Source organism: Pseudorasbora parva, chromosome 10 (genome assembly GCF_024679245.1).
Source record: "Pseudorasbora parva isolate DD20220531a chromosome 10, ASM2467924v1, whole genome shotgun sequence".
Classification (NCBI taxonomy): domain Eukaryota; kingdom Metazoa; phylum Chordata; class Actinopteri; order Cypriniformes; family Gobionidae; genus Pseudorasbora; species Pseudorasbora parva.
The window spans coordinates 36,024,489-36,036,956 of NC_090181.1; the positions used below are offsets into that span (position 1 = coordinate 36,024,489).

A 12,468-nucleotide genomic window follows, 5' to 3' on the forward strand; every position below is an offset into this window, starting at 1 on the left:
CTTAATTACCACTTCTGTTTAGGTTTGAATGAACTGGTCCCTGAAAACCTTCTGGCTATATTTGATGAGAATGAATTGGAGGTGAGAACAATAGCTAACAGCTGTTTCCTTTTATCTAAGTATAGTTATATCTAAATACTAACTATATTTCTATATCTTTGGATTTCAAACCACAGTTCGATGAGCTGTTCCATGAACATACCCTAATAAACATTTAGCCTATACTTAGGGAACTATGACTTTTTCATAGTCATGAAAGTCATCTCTTCCACTTTAATACAAGTTATATCTTGAAAAACATGCTCAATAAATATCAACTTACTGAAATCCGTATAATAACCGTATAAGTATTTTTAAACCTTGGAAAGACATCAATAAAACAGCTTATAAACAGGAGGTCACATAGCATTATATTTAGCCTACCTCATGGATGTAATTCGATGTTCACAGTTTATTAGCTAGCAATAAAGACAATAAAGAGCTTACTTACTGTTAATTATATATATATATATATATATATATATATATATATATATATATATATATATATATCTATCTATATATATATATATATATATATATATATATATATATATATATAGATAGATATATCGTAGTTCCTCAAATAAAGACCGGGGCCTTTATTTACCTGAACTGCCGATGGGAACCGGCTTTTATTTGAAGTAGGCTTTTATTAGGGGCAGGCCTGTATTTCTAATTCCATCTGTTTTAAATATATTTGCTTTATGTAAACCGTTTTCAATTTAAAGTGATCGTTCCAGTGGACAAATATCATTGATTTTTTTAAGAAACATTTGCAAAAATCTCACCATACAACAAAATAATACGCATTTTATTTTTTGTAATTCCGCGATGAACGAGTTCTCAGCGAATCTAGCCGAGCATAACATCTCATCAAACCGGCCCCCAGTTTGCACAAATTAGGTTTTTATATTTACTGAATGAGCCTACAAAAGCAGAAATAAGCCATTTTAAATAAAGATCCAGGTTTAAGCAAATAAATAAATGAATCATGACATTAAAGTTTAGTGAAATGAGGAAATATTTAAGAGATCGTTAATTTAGTGCATGTTTTGTTCTCATGTCACAAGTAGGCTAATAATATCAAGCCAAGGTTTACTGAGTTTTACATGATTCTTTTGTAGTGTGGTTTTTGGTGAAAAGTACTAAAATAAATATCATCACCTGTGCACTTCTTCTTGACGCGTTGGTTTATAGAACAATTACTCCGAATCGCCCTCTGTCGTTTCAAAGAATAGCACAACGGCGAGCGTGTCAAGGCCTCGTCTATTTAGGGAGGAGCGCGCGCAGTCAGCGGAGGCTCGCGCAGCGGAGACAGGCGAAAGTATAAATAAGGCTCGAGACGGGGCTGCATGGAGCTGAGCTTCGAGGCTTGGGTGTGACCCCCTTAAGACATAAAAGAGACGAGAGGCTAATATTAAGTGTGTCTTAATCATCTCCCTAGTTCAGTAGTCAGGGCACTTATCAGGACTCCAGTAAGTCAATGGACTGACTCCCTGATCAGTGCCCTGACTACTGACGGACCAGATTGAGGCGCACGCATTGTGAAGATCGATATCTGTAGCCTGCCTGACACGCATTTTCACAGATGTTGCATCTCTCATAGACTACAGTAGCCTATTTAAAATGGCACTTGCATCCATTATATTCTCAATTTAATTTACAAAGCAATCCCTGTAAAGTTTTTAGATTAACTATAGAAGCACTGGCATGACTCGCATCGGGGCGCGTGGCATCAGGTTGGTTTCGCATTAAATTAACGGCATTTAGGAGATCAATTTCCACTCAATTTCCCCCGGCCTTTATTTGTTCGTGCTGACCACGCCCCCGGCCACTATCAGAGGCCCAGCGTTTTATTGACTATATATATTTAATATATATATGTGTGTGTGTGTGTGTGTGTGTTTTGCATGTGTATATATATTTATATATGTATACCTACTTGTCATGAAGGCAAGAGCTTACGAAAACTACCTTATATGTACAATTCAAGTTTTTATATTTTACAGTTTGTACATTTAAAGTCCCAGTAAACCAGAAGTCTCCCTTTCGAGAGAACTCGTTTTGTGTTTGCTAAACACGAGGGGAATTTCCTTTCCTCGAGAATATGAAGCAAATTTTTATCCTAAAAATTACCATCTAAAACTCTGACCTGAGGACTCTAGGAATCAGATTCTACGCCGTCAGCTCTGCACTTCCAGCTGCACCATCTGGCATTCCTATATCCTTTTATCCTCATCATTAGTGCCCCTTCAGAATGTTGAAAATCCTTGCGCACGTTCGCCCGGGTGATTGGTTTTTCGCTGTAGATCTAGAGGATGTTTTTTTCCACATCCAAGTAGCCCCTCATGTCAGTCTGAACTCCTATATATAGCCTATACACGTTATATAGAACAGTTAGGTCCAGTCTAACTATTCTGATTGTGTTGATAATAGACTTTTTTCCTAGAGCTAAAATAAGTATTGTGCCTCTAATAAGTGCTTTTGTTCTTCTTTTTTGCTTTAAATGATATGCAGAAAATACTGCAGACCAGCGCAATGTTTGCCATTAAGTGTAGCAAAAGCATATTTGTTATATTTGTGGCTCTGTGCTGCAGTGAAACGCAAATTCCTTGTTGTATAGCTTGCACACAACCATGCTCTTGTCAATGCTTCCATCCTTTCGTTTTTTAAAACAAAATTTCCCATCCACGGGGCCAAGCAAAGTGGTCTCATCAGCTTCTTCGTTCATGTTCAATATGGTTTGTTGTTGTCGTGACTTGTGCGCGCTAGTTGGTGTTCCAGTATAATCGGTCTGCCGAAAGTCATTCATTGAAAAACGTTCCGCGTTGCAAAAATAAGTGTGGTTAAAATTGTTATTTTTTTTTTGCGTAATTAATTAACGTGTTAAAGTCCCGTAATTAATTAATCTTAATTAACGCGTTAATTAAGTCCCGGCCCTAATTACCGCAACAAACTTGCATGGATTAATTTTTCACCCTAAGACCTGTAATATATGCAAACAAAGTAAATAGGGTCAATTTTGATTTCATGAGGACTTTAAGGTTTTTATTTAGGTGTAATTAGCCTATTATATCTGAAAATAAATAGCAATTTAATAATAATACCTTTGTTGTTAATTTCAACCAATATTATTGTATACCAAATGAGAGGGTTCTGTATAGATTACAGAATTTATTTAGGAGAGGTTTCAAAGTATCGGTATCAGCCAATATCATTCTAAATAAACAGCTATCGATGTCTGCTGAGAAATTTCATATCGGTGCATCTCTAATTTGAACAATTAACAGTTTGAGAGTTTTTTTTTTCTTATGTTACAGAATCCTTATGTAAAGTCGATGTGTAAAAAGTTAAACGCTTGACTGTTCTTTCCTGTTCTCAGTTGTTGATGTGTGGTACAGGAGATATTAACGTGCTGGACTTTAAAGCTCATGCTGTTATTGTTGGAGGGTCATGGCACTTCAGAGAAAAGGTGAGTGATTTAACACATTTAAAAAATAATGTATTTTATTAGTTTTTCAAGGTATGCAGCTAACATAGGATATATACACAGATTATCCACATTATATATCTGCTGACAGGTGATGTGAATAACATTGATTGTATAATTAACATTGATTGTAGAATTATAATGGAAACTTTCAAGAGGTGGTATATATAAGGCAGTAAGTGAACAGTCAGTACTTGGATTTCATGTGTTGGAAGCAGAAAAAACGGGCAAGCAAAAAGATCTTGACTGGAGTGGGTGAAGACTTTGACAAGCACCAAATAGTGATGGCTAGATACTTGACTAGATCATATCCAAAACAGCAAGTCTTGTGCGATGTTCCTAGTATACACTGGTTAGTACCTATCAAAAGTGGTAGGATAACCAGTGAATCAGCATAGTAGTCATGGGCAACCAAGCCTCATAGATGCATGTGGAGAGCAAAAACTAGCCTGCCTGTTCAAGCACACAGAGCTGTAGCACAGATTGCTGTAGCTCAGACTGCTGACAGGACACATTCAGAAGTCTTGTGGAGTCCATGCCTTTAGGCATCAGAACTATTTTGTCAGTACAAGGGCAGCCTACAAAATATAAGGAAGGTGATTTAATTGATGTGGCTGATTAGTGTAATGTGAAATTAATAAATGTTACTGTACAAGCACAAGGTGGCAGAAAATAATCAATAGGCTTCATTCATGAAAAATAAGTGTGACAGTGTACATAGAGTATATAGTGATATATGTATATTAGTGATGCAACAATACAGTTGGTCGACGGTTCAATACATACCTTGGTTTTTAACCACTGTTTTCGGTTTCAGTTCTGATGGCTTGTCACATCAGTTTTTTGCTATTCTAGTCCCGTCAACAGCTAGTCTTAACAGCAAGATGTTAAGGAGAAAATTATATAAAAAATGAAAACTCAACATTAATATAACAATATTAGAGTAAATAATGACATAATTTTAGAGGTGAACTGTCCCTTTAAGGACATTGTTTTTCACTAGGCTGTGCTGCTGTACAGACACATGGCGATTTTACTTTCACTTTAGACATAACCGACTGTTTATATGTGTTAACCTTGTGTGTATTTGACAGTATTAACGCAGTAAGACTACGTAGTCCAGTAATCACGTGTTTGACAGTCGTTTAGTGCGCGCGCTCGGAAAAGAGCATGTTAAAACCGCAATCAAATGTTTAAACGACAAGGCTTTAAAACACATGCAAGTAATGAACTTTCGTGATTGTGAATAACTATAGTGTTTCATGAGTATAACTCTACCACTAACATGTGATGTGAATGTATGACATTCAATATATTAGGATTGAGGTAAATTATAGTTTGTAGAAAAATAATTAATTAAATGAAAAACTGAAGAAAAAAACACAGTTCACAAGCGCATATTGAACCTATTGATATTGCGCTATTTCTGGGTGTGGAAGAACACAGTCACTGTATAAGCTTCCTTCGGATCCTAATATTAGGAATGTGTGGTTGAACTTTATTTTTAATGACGTTTCAGCTGATGTGGGGAAGACATGGTGTTCATTTCACTGCGGAATCGTTTGTAAACAAATCTCAGGTCCATGTGAACTGACAGGGACATAGATATGACAGGGGAGCTAAAGCTCATTAAAAATGCAAATCTTATCCAATCCTTGCCATGGGTGTTTACTTTCAAGTCTCCAGTGTGGCATTCCCATCAAAACCCATCGTTTTAAAGAGATCCTCAAAACCAGTGTAGAAAATGGCCTATTACTTATTAGTTATGATGTTTTTAAATGTAAAAACCACACAAACGTCATTAGTTGACCTCAGACACAGTATAAAAAAAGTAAAAAGCCAGTTCATGACACCTTTAAGGATGTTAACAGGCCAGATAAGGAACTTGCTGAAGACTGACGCAGAGGAGAACAGAAGCACCAGCAGAGACAATACTGTACCAGGCAGAGCAAGCTCACTGTTCATGATGCACCAGTGTTGGGCAGTAGCGTCGCTACAAACAGTGACGCTACTAGCTTAACTACATTTTTCAGTAGCGTGGTGGTAGCGTCGCTGTTTTCTCAATGAAATAGCTTTTTTTAGTAGCGAAGCTCTTCTGTTGATCAAGTAGTGCGGTAGCGTCCACACCATGGTCCACACAAGCTAACGTTACATTTTCATGCATTTCTGAGGATCAAGCTCAAATTGTAAACACAACTGATAAGAACGCGGATATACTTCACTTTCTACGTTCCTTTCTGCCTTGCGCAGACGCGCACAGATGCGCGCACGAGCCTTTCAAAGTACTCCTTTGGCAGTGAGCGCGTAAAGACGGGATAGGGATCTAGTTTACGTTTTTTTTCTCCTAGCGCTCAATTCGCTGTTGCACGCGCATCGTCCGCGCGCTGACAAAAGAGAAACTGCAAAGTTTTAAAATCTATTGTGTCTCTTGAATAAACACCTCTTGTTAAAAGTATCGGGGTCCAGCCTGGCCACCTCTTGATATGAATGAATGAACGAAACTTGTTTCATGTGTGTGGGAGACACACACACACACACACAGGCAGTTTTGTTTTTTGCCATGTTGGTACTGTTTGGAGCAGGTCTTAATTATTTTGCTACTGTACTTTCTGGACTGGACTTTTTTTGTACAAGTTGAGTTGTAAATTAACTTACAGTTTGTCCTGCAAAAGTGCTTAAGTCTAAATTGAGCATAAATGCAAACACACAGTTGTGTATTCATATAATACACATACAGATGAACATATATACATACACACACTCACTTTCTCTCTCGACACCAGGGGCCTACTGCACAGTACTAGGATAAGGGATTAAGCTGGGATATTTTGGTGATCATGGCTCAATTAATCGGCTAATATACAGTTATCTTTCATTATCGTTATCGTTCTTGGTATGAGTTTGCCTTCAGGCTATGTATACATGACAGCTGTGTAGGCTACTAAATTTTGCATAAAAATGACAAGATCACCAAGATATCCCGGCTTTATCCCTTATCCTAGTTTTGTGCAATAGGCCCCTGGTTGGGTTAATATTATGGATCACATGTTTTTGCTGCCGAATTGATTTCGGACAGTTTTTGTATAACTAAAAAAAAATGTGTGATTATATGCTTGACTTTTATTGATCACTGAAATAGCATTGATTGGAATGAAGTGGGTTCAATATAAAATTAAATAAATAAAAAGTAGCTTAGATGTAGTAAACTACTTTTTTTCAAGTTGCTGTAGCTTAGCTTGCTACATATCCCAGGGGGTTAGCTTCAGTGTAGTGAAGTGTAGTGCTTAATTTAATGTAGAGTAACTGGTAGCTTAGCTTACTACATTTTCCAAGTAGCTTGCCCAACACTGTGATGCACAAAATATAAATATTGAATTTGGGTGGGGGTTTATATGTATGTGTCTCTGAAGCGAATTGATTTTCTTCAGAGAAGTTTTGATGGCATTTTCTTTTCCCTTGTACCCAAAGAAACACTATATTGCTGCTGTTCCATAAACACCATCTAATGGCAGAGAATGAATTTGCATTTTCTATCAGTCCATCTGCTTTTTTTTTTGTGCTGGTTATGTAGCATAATTTCACAAATAGAAAATCAGACCATTCTGTGGTCCATTCTTTTTATCCAATAATTAAATCTAATTTAGTAACACTTTACAATAAGGTCTCATTTGTTAATTTTAGTTAATGTATTAACTAACATTAACTAACCATGAGAAATTGTGTTGCTGTATTTGTTAATCTCATACAGCTATTCATGTATTAGTAAATGTTGAAATTAACATGATCAAAGATAAATAAATGCTTTATAAGTTCTGTTCATTATTGTTTAATGTTAACTAATGTAGTGAACTACGCAATGTTAACTAATGAACCTTTATTGTGTAAAGTGTTTCTAATTTCACATGGCTAAAGATATATTTTGTTTAAGACCAGTTTGGCCTGTTATAGAGGTAATAAACAGCAAAATGAGAAATCATGACCGCTACATCACTACTAATTTTATTTCTCCAAAAAAAAAAAAAACATGTTTTCAAATAAAAGAAATCCGTTTAAATTTGTAGTTTGGTGCATGCTCCTTAATTTTCGGTTAGTGTACCAAGTTAAGTTTTGAGCCCTAGATGCACATACTAAAATATGAGACTCACTCATATTAAGCACATACGGCCAATTTACAAACAGCTTGTGCCATTGCCCAGTGTCTTTTGCTGTTAAAAAAACTAGTCAAGTTTTACTTAAGAGACGTAGTGAAAAACAATCGTTGTAAAGGAGTAGCAGTTACTTTTGTGGCTGACCATATATGCATATGCATTTTTTGGCGTTTCCCTTTCAGACGTAAAATTTATGGGAGGAGAGTATTTACACGAATCATACAAGGTGATTTACTAAGGTCCCAAAAAAGGCAAGTCTTAAAGGACAACTCCGGTGAATTTTTAAGTTTATCTTGAACTTTAAATCTTTGTGAGTACAGTCTATAGAAGAAAAAAAACTAACCGGATTGGTTCTTGCAACACAGAGCTGTTACAGTTATTGCCCAGAGCCCCCACTCAGCTAAAACGGCAGTTATGGGGGCATACACGTAAAGGGTGTCTTTGTGCCTCTTAACAGATATAAAATGCAATTAAAATGTCTGTCCAACAAGAACAGGTTCCTTACATGACAACGAGATGCATTTAGCCACTTAGCCATTATTTAAGTTTACCTGTTTTAGATGGCTAGCTGTAATCTCGCGCTGAAGTCCCGTGGGAACGCCGTTGTAGCTGGAAAAAAGGCAAATTATAGTCCAGTTGGGAAGAGCGTTGTGTGTAAAGAGGCTCGTCGGTTCTCAGTATTGAACGTGTCCGAAAGAAATGGTTTTTGATTCTGTACTGCTGATCCGAGAACCACTGCTCGTTCAGTTACACATGCGTGCTCAGTATCAGCTGCAGTATCAACATATAATTCAAGACATTCGTTTATTTCTATTCTGAGGGACTGTCACTCATGTCAGAAAGTGAGCACTTTAGTTGTGTGATCAGCGCTGATATGAGACGCGATCCGTTTAGAATGATTCAGTCCGATTTGGTGAACTGGTTCGCCTGGTTCACTAAAAAGAACTGGTTAAAAAGAACGATTCGTTTGTCAATCAATCAATCAATCAATCAACTTTATATAGCGCTTTTACAATCACGATTGTGTCAAAGCAGCTTCACAGTGTCAAACAGGATAATATTGCATCAAAATTAGATTTGGCTGTACAGTCGTTCTGGAGAAAACAGTGATGTTATCAGCTTATTTTAATTTATCATATAGCGACAATGTTGGCAGATCCGTATTATAGTTTATAGAATTAATTAAAACCTAATTCATAAATTTTATCTGTATAACTAGTTGAATAACTTTGATCATAATTTTAGTGTCCCCAACTGAGCAAGCCAAGCCAAAGGCGACAGTGGCAAGGAACCAAAACTCCATCGGGGCATGATGGAGAAAAATAAACCTTGGGAGAAACCAGACTCAGTCGGGGTGCCAGTTCTCCTCTGGCCTATTAACACACCGTGTATGACTATTATTCTGGCAACCTTACAGGTCAGAAATCATATTAGATCGGATTATTCAAAATTGTAGGGTATCACGCAAGAGACGGTTTTATTTAGGATGGTGCGTCGATTACACAAGAGTACACTGTAAAAAAATTCTAGTGCTTTCAACGAATTATTTAGTAATTGGTTCCACAGATTTTTTACGTTCACTCAATTTCGTTTTAGAAATTGTTACCTGAAATAATATTTTTTAATTGGCTCAAACTTGACTTCAACATTAAAATGTACATTTGCTCAATTATTTTTAAAGTTAATTGAATTAATAATTTTTAGTTGGCTCAAACTTGACTTTAACTTTAAAATGTATGTTTACTCAACCTGTTTTTATAATTATTTCAACTAAAACGTTTTAATAAGGGGTTTCATTTTTAAATGGTTTTAATTGTTACTAGAAATTGCAGTGGTGGAACTAGTACAACATGTTATAGCGAGGATAAAAACAAATGAAAACACATTGTATCATCTGCATTTATAACATTTGTCATACAAACAATACATTTTCATAAGAATTCATTTCAAATTTCTTTAAATAATAAAAAAATGACCAAAGCCCTTGTCACTTTTCTTTAATGTCTTTAATGCACCTTTAGTTTTGAAAATACACACACAGTCAAAGTAGATACAGTGGAGCATTCTTGCTACTTGCCAGTGTTTCAGCTGGTAAAGGGATAGTTCACCAAAAATTTAAATTCTGTCATCATTTACTCACCCTCATGTTGTTCAAATCCTGTATAATTTTCTTTGTTCTGCTGAACACAAAATAAGATATTTGGAAGAATATTTGTAACAAAGCAGATAGAGCAGCCATTTACTACCATAGTATTTTTTCCCCTACTATGGTAGTGAATGGTTGCTCCATCTGCTTGGTTACAAACATTCTTACGAATATCTTATTTTGTGTTCAACAGAACAAAGAAACTCATACAGGTTTGGAACAACATGAGGGTGAGTAAATGACAGAATTTTCATTTTTGGGTTAACTATCCCTTTAAGAAGAACTGAGTGGCTTGGATGAGAAACTTTGCCAACAACAAAGCATCAATGGATATCTTGGTCACACCCTGTTGGAGAAAGAAAGAGAAAAAATAATAAATAAATTAAAAAAATTATTTTCTTATACATTTTATCAATATTAAGAATTTACTTGCATGTGTGACTAGGGCCATTTTATCATAGTATTCATGGTTATGTTGTTCCCTTAAGTTACGGGACAATTTCAAAAGTTGGAACACGAAAAAAAATCACGTTCAACACAACCACGTAACCCTAAATAGCGTACATTATTTGGCCTACATTAAGTTACACGTTTGACATGTTTCAGTAAATTTGCACGTATAAAAATCATCACCACGGCACCTTGGCCTATAGCTAATGAGAGAAAGTTTGTCTGACTTTGTTTGATGGGACCTTGTTTGATGGGAGTATTTCTTTGTCAAAAATACTACTTCCAGTTAGTCATAAGTTTCGGCAAGTTTTTTGAGATGATGCGTCCCCTTTGACGTTAATGGGGGCGGAATTTCCTTTTATGGGCCTTACGGACAATTCTACCGGAAGCGCGTGAGAGAGAGAGAGGGAGAGAGCGAAAGTAACAGGCTACGCCCATCAAAGCGCTGGCTTGTAGGATGCTGCACAGGTGATGTGCACATAACAATGTCACCAAAAAAGTGCGTTTTTGGTTGCCAGACCAAGACAGTCCTGCACAGATTCCCCAAAAACCCTGCGTTAAGGCAACAGTGGATGTAATTTGCTTTTCCGGATCAGCAACTGAGTTGCACGAATGTTTATATCTGTTCGCTGCATTTCGGTGCCGACTGTTTCATAAACAAGGCCCAGCTCGACACAGGATTTTCCGATCGCCTAATGCTGAAGGATGGAGCAGTCCCAATGATAAAGGTCCCAACGTTAGTACCGCAGGCTGTGAGTAAGACTGCTTCAAATGTCTGTGTTTTTGCCTATGCTCATCAAGTAGCCCAAACATGATCACGTATAGTTAATTGATCAATGGAGCATGCGATGTGTCGTGCGTGTACATTTGTTTAGCTGGCCACTATATGTGTAACTTTATGTTTGTGTATTGTAAAAGCACTCCAAACAACAATACACAAAGAGGGGGGAAATATGTTGAACTAAATAAGCACGCTTCTTCATTCAAATGCGCTTCTATTCCGTGTCTTTCTATGTAAACACTAACTTAGCCTGCCGTGCAAAACCAGTCCGCTTACTGTCTACACAAACCACGCGTAAACACACAAACACACGTGCACAACTGCACTTCCCACATGTACACCTTCAAAGACAAAAATACGACGATATAATTCAAGTATAAATATGTAAATAACACAAGCCGCTAAGCATATTATATAGTTAGTGTATAACTTGTACCACATAGAGACGTCCTGCTCTAGTCGTTTTTGCTGCTGCTCCTGTTCAACTGCAGCCTCTGGGTCTGATTCCGGATCATAGATGTATGGCTGTATCTGATTAAAAGCCATATTTTTATTTTGAATAAAGTTTTTTTCCCGCTGTTAGGGATGACACAGCTTTACGATGCACTCGACTCAACACAATAGCAGCAGCGAGCACACGTCATTATTTAGCTCCGCTCACACGACACGCCCCCACCCGCTCGGCTTTTTTCGGAAAGACTCAGAACAGCGCATCTTTCTTATATAATTATAAAAAAAATAAAGACTTTTCGGAGATATGCAGGATGCAATGCTACTCTATAGGTACTCAAGATTGACATGACACTGACTGAAACTGAGTGTTTCACCCCCCCTTTAATGTTTTTCAAATATATTTCTGCAGACTTAATATAATATGTCTTCTTAACTAAGCACAAGTAAGAAAATTAGTTCAACATATATTTTTTTGCTCTTCCAACATTTTATTAATTGGAGTTTTTAGAGTGTATGAATACATGAAAGATCGGAATTTGTTTGTGAACCGGACATCACTAGAGTGATGATCCGATCGGACTCACAAGGGAAGAATAAATGGTTCTACAGTTCTGTAGACTAGACATGCGAAACTATGGAGAGAAAACAGTATCAAAACCTTCCAAAAATGTACATGAGAGATCCACATTCGCGTGTATCAATCCACAAATGCACGCGAGAGATCCACATGCGCGCGCACCAATTGACAAATGCACGCGAGAGATCCACATGCGCACGCACCAATTCACAAATGCACGCGAGAGATCCACACACACAAAGCAATCCACAAATGCATGCAAGAGATCCACACACACAAAGCAATCCACAAATGCACGCGAGAGATCCACACACACAAAGCAATCCACAAATGCACGCGAGAGATCCACATGCGCGCGCACCGATCCACAAATGCACGCGA

The 12,468-nt window shown here is 37.1% G+C and overlaps 1 protein-coding gene across 6 annotated transcripts in view; it reads left to right on the plus strand.

Moving 5' to 3' along the window:
* arel1 (apoptosis resistant E3 ubiquitin protein ligase 1) overlaps positions 1 to 12,468 on the plus strand; it is a 95,443-nt gene that overhangs the window by 57,893 nt on the left and 25,082 nt on the right. For all 6 annotated transcript variants that reach the window (XR_010908094.1, XM_067456008.1, XM_067456004.1 and 3 more), the window contains 2 exons: positions 23 to 81; positions 3,425 to 3,514. Coding sequence is in view for 5 of the 6 variants with exons in the window: in XM_067456008.1 (XP_067312109.1) it covers positions 23 to 81; positions 3,425 to 3,514 (149 nt within the window). In the remaining variant the exon portion in view is untranslated. The remainder of the gene's footprint in view (positions 1 to 22; positions 82 to 3,424; positions 3,515 to 12,468) is intronic.